This window comes from Otolemur garnettii, unplaced genomic scaffold, assembly GCF_000181295.1.
Source record: "Otolemur garnettii isolate 467f Iridium unplaced genomic scaffold, OtoGar3 scaffold00016, whole genome shotgun sequence".
NCBI classification, from domain to species: domain Eukaryota; kingdom Metazoa; phylum Chordata; class Mammalia; order Primates; family Galagidae; genus Otolemur; species Otolemur garnettii.
The window spans coordinates 29,154,747-29,168,219 of NW_003852411.1; the positions used below are offsets into that span (position 1 = coordinate 29,154,747).

At 45.6% G+C, this 13,473-nt stretch overlaps 1 protein-coding gene across 3 annotated transcripts in view; it reads right to left on the reverse strand.

Annotated features, from left to right (window-relative positions):
• The window catches only part of LOC100944273 (carboxyl-terminal PDZ ligand of neuronal nitric oxide synthase protein), a 291,887-nt gene that overhangs the window by 208,477 nt on the left and 69,937 nt on the right, over nt 1-13,473 (reverse strand). For all 3 annotated transcript variants that reach the window (XM_012802697.2, XM_023510768.1, XM_023510769.1), the window contains exon 2: nt 3,735-3,806. In XM_012802697.2, coding sequence (XP_012658151.2) covers nt 3,735-3,806 — 72 coding nt within the window. The remainder of the gene's footprint in view (nt 1-3,734; nt 3,807-13,473) is intronic.

Below are 13,473 nucleotides of genomic sequence, written 5' to 3' on the forward strand. Positions count from 1 at the left end.
GTAAGAAACCAAATGAACAACAGGGAGAGGGGAGAGGAAAGGCATGGTCAAGTCCATACATTTAGCTCAGAGTCCATACTGGGGGTCCAGGGAAGGAGCAGGGATGCATACACCTGCTGCAGGCCCAGCCTAAAAGACAGATGTGACGTCCTCAGCCAGATCCCTTCACTCTGAGGGCTTCCCGCTCTGGGAAACAAAGGTGGTCTTCGTTTCCCCATGCCATGCAGTGGTCCAGAGAAGATCAGGGAGATTGTCATCTCACACAGGTGAGGCTCTGGGATCCTTATCAGAACAGCTGCACTCTGAGGACTATACCCAGCTGTGGCCAACCTGTGGGGCTTGTGTCTTCTGAACCCACAAGAGCGCCTAGCAACCAAAATCCTGCCCAGTGTTAGCCTGGCACCATCCTACGTGAAAGGACAAAGTCAGGAATAGTCCTTTACACAGAGATCCCATGCCCTAGTTCTTGACAGCTATAATTACAGGCAAAACAGCTTTTAAAAGAAAAAGAAGAAAAGCAAATAGCAGCCTGGACCTAGCAGTGAATTGTGGGGTTTGGGGTAAAACAATGAGAACACTTGCTATTAACTGTGGCCAGTCTAAACAAGGGACTGGACGGCCAGACCAAACAGCTTTCTGGCCAGTTGATTTCACCCTCTAAATTAATGAGCTGCTCATTAAGCCCTGGAAGTTGTCTGCAGAGAGGGAGCTTCAGGAAAAGGCATATAGGCCACAAGGGCTGGTGGGTGCTGACGGATGAGACTGGGGCCCCACACCCCAGCCCTGAGTGCCTGCGGACCCCGTGACTGGCTGGCCAGAGCCTCCCTGCTTCCCACTGATGTTTCCCTGTGCCTCTACTTCTGCTCCTGCCTCCCTTCCTAGGGAGGTTCCACATCCTAGTTCTTTGGTTCCTCGACCGGGGTCATGACTCACATGAGTGTCACAAAGAGCCTTCAGCAGGGTCACAAAGGGGCCAGCACAGAGCCACAGGGTATGAATCCCAACTCCACACCTATTAACAGCACCTTGACCTTGAATAATTTAACCTGCCTAAGGTTATATTTCCTCATCTACAGAATGCAATCTCACATTGTCTAGAATAATTGTAAATAGTAAATAAAACGTTATTTCAATATTAACAAGCCTAACAAATCACCTGATGCATAAGTAGCTATTACTGGTCATAGCTGCTATAGAAAGAGGTTATTACTTTCATGATAGTGACGTTAGTGACAACACATTATTGTCCTTCAGTCCAATGTAAATAAAAGAGGGACTTTTCAGTTGAAACCTGAAGGACAGGCCAACTCCAGCACCAATCCTCCTCATCCCAGAGCAGCAATGTCGATCTCAGTGAGAGCAGCAGCCCACCCTAACAGCGGCGACACCCCCGATTATTCCCCAGCCCAGGCCTCGGTGCTCTGGGAGCCAGAAGGCAAAGGAAGAGAAGCAGCCCGGAAACACTGAACACCAAGCCTGCGACAAAGGGGTGAGGAAATTTGCATTTTCTCACGAGACCAAGTGGAAAAATGCATTCAGTCCACATGTATGCCCTTTCCTACACCCACGTGGCTCCTTGCTACACCTCTCTTGAGTCTCAGTTCCATCTAGAAAATGAGGGCAACTGATCCCCCACTTTGCAACTTGCTGTGAACCCTGAATGAAATAACTCATGTGAAAGTGATTTGAAGCTACTTGTTACCATGTCCATGAAAAATAGTACTGCTGTATTTAACAGTGGTCCCGATAAATGCAACTTAACAATAAAAAAAAACCTGCAAGACTGGGAAGATCAAGGCAGTGAAAAGACTATTTTATGAGGCTCATAAACTGCTCAGAGAAATAGCCACAAACATGCTAATTTTCTTCCCAAGGTTGCTGTCAGTGAATTGAGGTTTTTGTTGATGAGATAAAGAATCAGCTGAAAATAAAACTGACAAAGCAAAAGGAAGCTCTAAGCACCAGTTATGCCTTTTCCATGTCAGTAAACAGATTATTTTAAAGGAAAACAAGGCCAGGTACAGTGGCTCACACCTATAATCCCAGCACTTTGGGAGGCCATGGCAGGAGGATAGCTTGAAACCAGGCATTTGAGACCAGCCTGAGCAACAGAGTGAGATCTCATTTCTATAAAAACATTTAAAAATTATTCAGGTACGGGGTGGCACTTGTGGCTCAAAGGAGTAGGGCGCCGGCCCCATATACCAGAGGTGGCGGGTTCAAACCCGCCCCCGGCCAAAAAGTGAAAAAAAAAAAAAAATTACAGGTACGGTGCACGTGTGTAGGCCCAGCTGAGCAGAAGGCTAAGGAAGGAGGACCATTTGAGCCCAGAAGTTCTAGGCTGCAAAGAAGTATGAATATACCTCTCTACACTCCAGCCTAGATGAGAAAGCAATACCTTATCTCTAAAATAAAATTTAAAAATAAACTAAAACATAAAAACATAGAGGGCAATGACCCCAAACCAGACTGTATCAGGGGATAATTAATCCAGCCACCTCTAACACCAATTCTTTCTTTCTTTTTTTTTTTTTTTTTTGAGACAGGAGCCTCAAAATGTCCCCCTGGGTATAGTGCCATGGCATTTCAGCTCACAGCAACCTCCAACTCCTGGGCTCAAGCGAGTCTCCTGCCTAAGCCTCCCAAGTAGCTGGGACCACAGGCACCTGCCACAACAACGCCTGGCTATTTTTTAGTTGAAGCCGTCATTGTTGTTTGGCAGGCCCAGGCTGGATTCGAACCCGCCACCTTGGGTGTAGTGGCTAGTGCCTTAGCCACTTGAGCCACAGGCGCCAAGCCCCAATTCTTTCTTTAAAAAGTTTTTTAAAAATCTACTTGACCAATCCCCAAAAGGGGCAAGTCTCAGGTAATTTCTTTTGTTCCACTATAGAGCACATGCACAAATTCCTTCACAGTGATCAGGAAACAGTTTATTTCTTGTTTAGTTTTGCTCCACGCACCACAGAATTAGAAAGCAACAAGTTGGTATACATACCAACTCTTCCAAAGCACATGAAAAATGGCAAAAAAAGAATGCCTGGACACGCCCAGACCTAAAGCAGCCAACCAAGGAAATTTTGTTGAAATCTCACATTTAGTCTAGAAAATTAAAGTAAATCTTATATTCTAACCACAAGAAACTGCCTTTTAAAAAAATGTTTTGAGTCAATTAGCACCTCCTTATGAAACCTTTTCTCTAATTTTTTTTTTTTTTTTTTTTTTTTTGCAGTTTTTGGCTGGGGCTGGGTTTGAACCTGCCACCTCCAGCATATGGGGCCAGCGCCCTTCTCCTTTGAGCCACAGGTGCTGCCCTTCTCTAAAATTTTTGAATAAAAAAGATACTTTCCAGGGCACTCTACCTAGGGTGACATAGAAAGACTCTGTCTCCAAAAATAAAAAAAAAGGGGACTAGCACCATTCACCCCCTGGCCAGCCACCACACCTCCTCAAAGGTAATACATGTCTCAGTTTGAGGAGCTACAATCACTAGAAAGAGAAGATGAGTCCTCCCACCCCGCCACCACCACCACCCACCATCACATCCATTTTAACGCTGGCCCTTTATCAAGATCAACCACCAAACTCAAGAGCTTCCTGGATGGTACAGGGAAAAGGAGTCTAGAATTTGCAAAGGGTAGAGCCATCCATGTTGAGCCCTCCAGCATTACCTAAAAGGGTCAGCAGCTAAGGTACTCGAATTCCAGGTCCACACAGCCCCACCTGGAGCCACTCACCCGTATCCGACGCATGGCAGCCACAATCTCCACCCTGCTGTTGGGCCTCGGCACATCCAGGCTTCCTACGTACTGTGGGGAAGAAGCAAACACACATTGAGAAAAGGGATAGCAAGCGCCCCCAACCACGCAAAGTTAGTGGTGCGAGGACATCCAGTTCGTCTCCCCATCTTACAGATACGGAACTTAAAGAGCCCAAAGAGGGATTTGTTTCTAACTTTATGAAAAGCAGCTTAACCAGAAATTACTGCTGACTTTTTTGTCTTGCTGTGAATCAGAGATGCAGTGATGGAGAGGAAGGAGCATTGTGTTTAACCAAGCAGCCTCCTGAATCACAAAGGCTCAAGCGTGAAGACTCTACCACATCTTTTTTTTTTTTTTTGGTTGTTTGTTTGTTTTTTTGAGACTGAGTAGAGTACCCTAATGTCACAGCTCACAGCAACCTCAAACTCTTTGGGCTTAAGCAATCCTCTTGCCTCAGCCTCCCAAGTAGCTGGGACTGCAGGGGCCCACCCCAATGCTCAGCTAGTTTTTTTAGAGACAGGGTCTTGCTCTTGCTCAGGTTGGTTTTAAACCTGAGCTCAAGCAATAGACTGCCTTGGCCTCCCAGAGTGCTAGGATTACAGGTGTGAGCCACCATGCCTGGCTTCTCCCACCACTATCTTTATGGCAAGACACTGCCTTTTTTCCTCAATTTCCTCATCTGAAAATGAAAATATAGTGAAGATCAAATGAAATAAAATATCTTAAACAAAAGTGCTTGGCAAATATTAGCCCACTCAAAAAGAATACTTTTTTTTTTTTTGAGACAGAGCCTCAAGCTGTTGCCCTGGGTAGAGTGCCATGGCATCACAGCTCACAGCAACTTCAAACTCCTGGGCTTAAGTGATTCTCTTGCCTCAGCCTCCCAAGTAGCTGGGGCTACAGGCACCCACCACAATGCCCAGGGCTATTTTGGGGTTGTAGTTCTCATTGTTGTTTGGCAGGCCCGGGCTGGATTCGAACCTGCCAGCTCTGGTAGTGTCTGTGGCTGGAGCCCTGGCTGCTTGAGCTACAGGTGCCACCGAATATGTACTTTCTTTTAATTAATAGAACTTCAGCCGTGGATGTTTGGAGACATCATATATTTGAGTAAATTCCTAATTGGAGGAAAGAAATGGACTACTAATTTATTTAAAAATGTAACCTCATTATACTTTTAAGTTATTTTCAAAACCAAATTACATGCAGGTTAATATAATGAGCACTTTTTCCACTGGAAGCTATTCAAACAGCGCAAATGTAGGCAGAGGAAAAGAATAAAATCCCCCTTGTCAACAGCTGCTATACATTTCTTTGTGTGTTAATAACATACATTCACAGTCACAGGGGAGAATCTGTTTTATGTACAAGGTTCATATTACTCACATTATTCTGCAATTTGGTTTTTTGACTTTAAATACACCTTGGTTATCTTTCTATGCCAAAGTACACAGGTCTCCACAGGATAAGTAATGGCTCACCCACTGTTGAAAACTTAATGCTATGTTATTGATACAAACTGTATTTCCTTGAACAGTCCTACCTACACATCTTTGAGTTCATCCAAGTAGCTCTTTAAGCTGGATTCTTAGAAGTGACATTGCTGGATCAAAAGTATAATCTCTAGATATCTCTAGATATCTCTAGGATGAAATTTTAAAAAAAAAGGACAATTCAATATTTATTAAGCATACACAATATTAGTTTCTTCATATATACCATCCCATTGCACACTAACCCATGGGGATGTGCCTTTCCTTGTTACCCACAAATTACATGAAATAGCCAAAAGGACAGCCCAGAAATTAACTTCCTCAGAAAAACTTAAAAGTTTACCCAAGCAAAGATTGCATTAATAGGAGACAAAAGCAGAACGGTTATCTGTGCTGGACGGGTATTCCCTGTGTTTACAGGAAAAGAACATTTTTCCCAAAATTTGGAGATAAGGCCTGGCCCCAATGAGAAGGGTTTCAAAAACCAAACACTGCTAAAGGATTTCCCCTAATATTGACTGACAGCTTTTGCTGATAAACTGAAGGGCGCAATTCCGAGCAGCCAGTGGTAAGCAGCCAGCATGCTGTGGTTTGTCCCAGGAGGATGGCCCCGCACAGCCCATCTGGAGCAACACATCTCCTGGTAAATGGAGCCACCTGGATCTAACAGTGGGGACAGATTTAACCATAGTGGCATTTCTCCCCTCTGAGCTCTGCTGGGGCCATTCGGTCTATCCACATGTCAGTGACCCATGTAGCCAAGAACAACGTGAGGCCTAGATTCGTGACTGTCCAACTTCAAAAGCTGGGCACTCCCTCTCCTGGACACTGCACAGCTGATGGCTCCTGCCCTGAACTCTGTGCAGTCAGCAACACGAGCCCTCAGGGCTCCAGTTCCTCAGCCATCCTGTGCAAGCTGGGACCTCAGGAGTGAGCAAGGTCACCCATCACAGGGGATCCAGGACTCCCCCTGCACAGAGAGACCCACCATGGGCCTGAACACAGACACGGCCCATCCCCAGGCTGCTACCCAACTCTAGCCCGTCTTCTCCTCCTCAGGAAGAGGCACTGCTGGACTGGGAATGTCGAACCTGGCAAGGGGAGGACAGAGCAGCACAGAAGACTGGGGAGGACTCTACCTTTGAGCAAGGTTTCCAACAAAGGGCTCACATGAAAAACACCCAACATCTTCACACCCAACTAACTGCCTCCTTCACTCCATCAGCCACCACCCAAGCTAGTACATGTGCACACATGTGCCACACACCTTTACACACTCAAGGAAAACGTGTGCTTGCACCCCTCCCACCACACCCCTACTCACCTACTCATCCATCTTCTCCCTCCCTTCCCGATTATATGAAGAAAATCCCTTCTGAGACACGCCCTTCAGAGAATGAGTCTGGACCAGACAACACATCCATCTTAGGGTCACCCAAAGCAACTAAAGGACATACAAAGTGGAATTCAGGTCCACTCACATCTCCTAGACAAAAGCTACGTATTAATATCCACACTAATAACAGGAATTAAAAAGCAGAACCCCACGGCTTGGCACCTATAGCACAGTGGTCACAGCATCAGCCACATACACCAAGACTGGGTTTGAACCCAGCCCATGCCAGCTAAACAACAATGACAACAACAACAACAAAAAATAGCCAGGTGTTGTGGTGGGCACATATAGTCCCAGCTACTTGGGAGGCTGAGGCAAGAGAATCACTTAAGCCCGAGAGTTTGAGGTTGCTGTGAGCTGTGACGCCACAGCACTCTGCCAAGGATGATACAGTACAACTCCAAAAATAAATAAATAAATAAATATAAAAAGCAAAACCCCAATACCAGGGAAGCAGAGAAACATCAGAAAGCCTACTACTTGGGGCAAAACCAGAGGGTTTGAAGAGCGAACCCCTCTTTTCTTTACATGTAGAACACATAGCAAAAGAAGTATCTCGGTAACAACCATTACCATGACCACTAACTTCAGTCTGTCCCCGAGTCTCTAACTTGAACAATGAGTGACACACAATCTAAGACCAGACCTGTTCACTGGGTGGAGGATGCTTCCTACAGCCGCTCACCTTCAGGGGCCAAGCTCACCATCACCTCTGTGGTAAGCTGACCCTTGGCAGCACCCTCCTGCTCTGGACTGGAATGTTAGCTCAGCAGGTAGATGAGGCTCGAGCCTGAGAGCCAACTACTTTCAGAGATCCAGGCGCTGCTGATTCCTGCAGAGATCAAATTCCTTGCTTCCAATTAAAGGTAAGAACATCATGACAGGGCATCACTCAGCAATGGCATTCCCTTATCTGGCTCTCCTGCAGGATACAAGGCTCTAAGGACTCCTAGGACAATGGCGGTGGGTTGGCCTGATGCCTGGGAACTGGAGGAATAGTTTTCAAAACAGAAACTCGTGCTTTTTTCCCTCACCTTCCCCCATGTTTGTTCCTCCCAGGCCTTCCTGACATTGACGATTAGCCCCCTATAAATCACCCATTGTTCAAACATGAAACCCGACTGTCACACACGAACACGTACCTCTCATCCATCACAGCCACTCAGTGACCAGCACCTGCCAATCCTCTCTCCACACTAATAACGTGAATCAAAAAGCAGAACCCCAACACCAAGGAAGCAGAGCTTCTCTGCTTCCACCTCTTCATCCACACTGCCACTTCCCAACCCCAGAAAACCTTCTCTGTCAGTCTACACAACAAACTCCTCACACTGTCTCCGCTGCTCCTGTGGCCCTGCTCTAAACCATTTCCCAGACAGTCATCAGAGTGATCTCTGTAAAATGCAAACCAGATCATTTTATTCCCTTGCTTAAGCAACCTCCCATGCTCGCTTCCCCTTGCTCTAAATATGCCAATCAAAATCCTCAGCATGGGCCAGTCGTGATGGCTCATGCATGTAATCCTAGTACCTTGGGAGGATCACTTGAGGTCAGGAGTTCAAGACCAGTCTGAGCAAGTCCCAGTCTCTACAAAAAAATGGAAAAATTAGCAGGGTGTGGTGCTGGGCACCCATAGTCCTAACTACTCAAGAGGCAGAGGCAGGAGGATCACTTGAACCCAGGAGTTTGAGGTTGCAGTAAGTTAGGCTGATGCCACTGCATTCAAGCCAGGTGACAGCAAGATTGTCTTAGAAGAAAAATCCTCAGCATGGCCTGCATAGACACATGGTCCAGCTTCATCACCCATCAGTAGCCTCTCCAGGTATTCAGAAGTTCCTCAAACACCTCCACGCGCTCTCACATTCGAGGGTTTCTGTACATGCTCTTCCCTGTGCATAGAACACTTCTCTCTCCTCTACCCTCTCACCCTCTAATCTTCCAACACGCATGACCTAAAGCCCTCTGCATCATCTCTGCTTCCCCTCTGCTGACCCCTGGAAGGGAAGGATGCCCCAAATCTCTACACTTCTCCATACAGCCGCAACACAAGGCCAAAAGCACACTGTATTCATCACTGGCTGACCATGCCCTACCGCAGGTCCAGGCACACAGATGTTCAAAAGACACAAGCGACTAGAATCTTCCAAGAATGAACACATACGCACCCAAGGTTTCCAAGAGAGAATCTCCCCTTTGAGCAGAGGTAAGAGGAGAGGCCTGGGCCCTAGATTCTGCCAGCTGTTCTGGGATCAGAGGAATTAGCCGGCTTCCTTATCCAGTCAACCAGTCCAGTCCTGTGAGTCTATAAACTTGTATTTATCCAGGTACCTAAATTAAACCTAAGTCAGATGCTCTTACAGTAGCTCCTGTAATTCCTGGCTTACTAAGCGACGGCTGTACGTTAAGCCTTTCTGTGGTAGATTGTACATCACCTGGCCTTCTGTAAACTGTAGCATTTCTGTGTCACCTTCCAGGAATCCCTGCTGTGAGACATCACACAGGACCTCTATTCAGAACAAACCACAGAGCTTGAGGGGGGAAATGAGGTAAAGGAGTTAAAAATACCAGGGCCTACTTCTTTTTCATTAACATCTAGAAAGTAAAAAAAAAAAAAACCTGTAAGGAAGATGTAAATTGTATGGGTAGTCAAGATAGGAGATTATCTGTGTCTGTTTTATTGTGGCTTTACCTTCCAGAAAAGCAGAAGTCAAGTGCAAATAAAGTTAACCAAAGGACTTCACATATGTTTTAAGTTTCTGGACAACCTAGGTTAATATCTGACTGTTTTAATTTTCTTGCTTCTACCCTATGTTTTGGAGATTAACTTCTGATGGTGCTGATAAACTGAACCGTAGGGTCACCAATACGTGAACCGTGACAGAAGCAGCAGCCAGACAGAACAGCTTGGAACACCCACTAAAATAATCCCACCCATAGACTTCCTACACTTGGTGCCATCACCTTCCTTTGGGAATTCCTGTATTTACAATGTTTCTGTCAGGTGTTTCCAGAGACAAGGTTAAAAATACATATAAATCAAAATTAAACGCATCAGATGTTTCTGCTTCTGATAAACTTGGAATGAGTAGTATTAGAATAAGCCTCCCACAAATAACAAATATAAATTCTCAACAGGAAACAAAAAATTTTTGCATAGAATGTACAGTACAAAAAGTTAAAACTCAATATAAACCATGCATTGGTAGCACCCAAGCTCACTGGTTACAGTGCCAGCCACATATACCAAGGCTAGTGGGTTCGAATCCAGCCCAGGCCAACTAAACAACAATGACAACTGCAGCCCAAAAAAGCCAGGCATTGTGGTGGGCGCCTGTAGTCCCAGCTACCTGGGAGGCTGAGGCAAAAGAATCTCTTAAGCCCAGGAGTTTGAGGTTGCTGTGATCTGTGATGCCACAGCACTGTACCAAGGGCAACATAGGGAGACTCTGTCTCAAAATATATATAAAATATTATATATATATATATATAAACCATGCATGTTTGTTAATAACAATGTATGGATATTGGCTCATCCATTGTAACAAATATACCATACTCATGCAAGATGCTGGCTAATAATAGAGGAACTGGGGCCAGGGGATAGGAGTATATGGGAACTCTATCCTTGACTCTCAGTGTTTTTATAAGCCTAAAACTTAACTGCTCTAAAAAATAAAGTCTATTAATTAAAATAATAGTAATAACTCTGAAATCAATGGAGGGACCAGAAACAGGTATGTGAGGTTTGACAATTAAGTTCTTGAACTCCTCCTAGAAAAAGTGCTACATACCTCAGTGCCAAATATCACTATAGTCACCTTTGAAGTACCCACCTTGGGAAGCTATGTACTGATGCCAGCACCTAGTCCATCCTTCATAGCAATTTTGGGGCCTCTCTGTCTACTTGCCCTGACAATGGAGGCCCATTCCCTGTCTATGATGAATGTATCTTGCTCTGTAAGCCTATATCTTGCTCATGCTCTCTAAACCTACCTTTCTCTTCTTCAATAAACCTCATTCTATGTTTGCCCTAAAAAAAAAAAAGAAAGAAAGAAAAAGGGAGGCAATTTGGAACTCTTTCTGTAATGACCGTGAAAGCTGTCATTGTATTACTTTTGATGCCCCGGATATCATCCAAATTATCTTCTTTTCAATATTTCCTTTATCTTTGGGTAAAGAGAAACATCATTAGGGGCCAAATCAGGTGATTAGGGAGGATGTTCCAATACTGTTATTTGTTTACTGGCTAAAAACTCCCTCACAGACAGTGCTGTATGAACTGGTGCATTATTGTGATGCAAGAGTCTTAAGTTGTTAGCTAAGATTTTCTTGTTTCTCTACTCATATTTACGTGGTCTGCTATGCTTCTCCCAATCAGCCAATAATTCAGATACATAATCTGATAAATTTTTGCAATGTTTTCATCAGTTCTACTCATTACAGGCCACCCTGCCCTCACTTCATCAGTTACGTTTTCTCTCCCCTCAGAAAAACATTTAGTCCATTTGTACAATGTTGTTTTCTTCACAGCATTATCCACATAAACTTGGACTAACATGACCCTGATTTCCCTTCCACTCTTGCCAAGCTGAATAAGAAATTTACAAATGTTTGTTCATTGCTCTAATTCAAGCTCCAACATTTTCATAATGGCACACAAAAATATGCAACAATGAACACAACAAACACAACTATTAGACAGTGATATAGCAAGGTTATGAAACCTTACCAAGTTGTTTGTACAGTGCTGCCTACATATGGCAACAAAGTCAGAAACTTAATTGTCAGACCTCTGAAATTGATAGGAAACTGACCTTTGAAAGGAGGAAACTATAGTAGGTAAGACCTGGGTTGGTGGGGGTGTTTATCTGATAGCACAATCCCACAGGTACAGATGGGTTGGCTAAAGCTCAGGCAGAGAAGCTTACTCTGACGGCCCCAGTTGGACACCAGGGATTGAGACAGCCAGAGGAGCTTAAAATTGAGGACAGAAATCCCAGACAGAAGGGAGTCAAGGAGGGGCAGCCCCCCCCCAAACATGTGCAACCCCCAATCAGGTTCTTGGCTCAGCCCCAAACTGTGCATGTACAGAGGAAGGGACAGCTGGAAGAACAAGAGAAGTAAAGATGGTAGCTGCTGCCCACCTCAGAGGAGGCAGATTTGGGATTTAAGACCAGCCAAGGTAACAGTCTGTAAGGATAAGAATACCCTCTTCAGAAAGGACAGCAGAATCCCCTGTTATGGGTCTGTTAAGACCCACCGAATGGCCAGGACAAGCAAGGCCACAGGGAAAGCATGGGGCTCCAGAAAGGGACATAATGTAAAGGTCCTCACCTCTGCTATGGTCCCAGCTCTCATCTTCTCTCTCAATACTGCTGCCTTCGATAGCCTCAGCCCACAGCTTATACCACGTTCCAGAGAAACCCTCTCCCTCCTCCCAGGGAGGACAGTGAGACCCAAAGCAGTCAGCAGATGGTGGAAAATGGGCCAGGTCCCCCATGTACCTAGCTGCCAGTCCAGGAGCCTGTACTCTTCCCAACCCTCTCCCTTTGGGGTCCCAAAGCCAGCCCTCTGGTCCCCTGGCCACACTGTACCCTCTTTCTAAAACACACACAAGTCTTGGGGGGGGGGATGCCCTCACTAGGATCCCATTATATCTTCTCTATGGGACATAAAGAAATTGAAGGTATTTTGCATCAGAACTATCTCATCCCCACATTCTTGCTGTTTCTTGGCCTGGCAGGCCTTCAGGCCATAAGAAAGAATTCTGTCTCATTAATGTGGATATGGCTTACTGACCTTGTCTAAGAGGTGGGCATTCTAACCTGCTCACATCTAGAAATCACCAGCTGTGAGGTGCCCACGTGAGTTGGTCCCTTCACCTATCCTCTGTTCTGACACTTTCCAGAAATGGGGAATCAGAGGAGCTTTCCCTTTGGAAAGTCCTTGCTGCCTGCAGACACAGCTGAGCATCCTGCTGAGGGGATTGTGAATGTGACCAGGGTGAAAGTTCTCGCCTCATTTAACAAGGAACAAAGCAGCATTAACTGCACAGAGCGGCCCCAGATTCCAGGGCACACACTCAGCCAGTGACCTTCCACTAAGTGCTCTGGGGGAGGGGAGGCGAAAGGGAAAAGTTATCTGGGGTATCCTGCTCCCCACTTCTGAGGTCTTGCTCAGAGCTCTCCAGGTGCTCAGGTGCAGGGAGCCTAGGCTGGGGAACAGGATGCCCAGGAGGGCATTGACCCGCACCCTCACTCTCAAAGGCAACCGGAGGCAGAGGCTCAATGCAGATTCCACCCCCACCCTTACTTGTTCACACACACACTCCAGAAAAGCTTCCAAAATGCTTAAAATGCAGCTGCACACCACGTATTTATTTGTAGTCTAAGAGGAATGAAGCGCTTATATTTCTTCCTCTCTCTCCCAGCCCATCTGAAAAAGGAAGCACTATTTGAAGGCCATCTGATGCTCTGTGTCACTATTGATCAGCAGCTCAGCAGGGCCGATGAATATGCCAGAGATCACAGCAGAATCCTTCCTGCTCCTCAACATTGAGGGGCTGGGCCCAAAATAATTGCAGTGACTTGTCTTTATGCTAATGCCATGGGATTCTCTAAAAGGGGCAGAGGGTAAGATGAAACATCCCAATGTGCTCAGGGGAAAGCTGTCTCTTTCAGTTGTCTTGGTCCCCATTAGCAGAAGCTTAGATGGGTTGACCTGATTATTTTTCTTTATTATGAGGATCTGAGGGATACAGCAAAGAGGAGAGAAAAAAGGAAGAAGACGAAACTGTTCTGACCTTTCAACTATTAGCTCCTGAATAAAA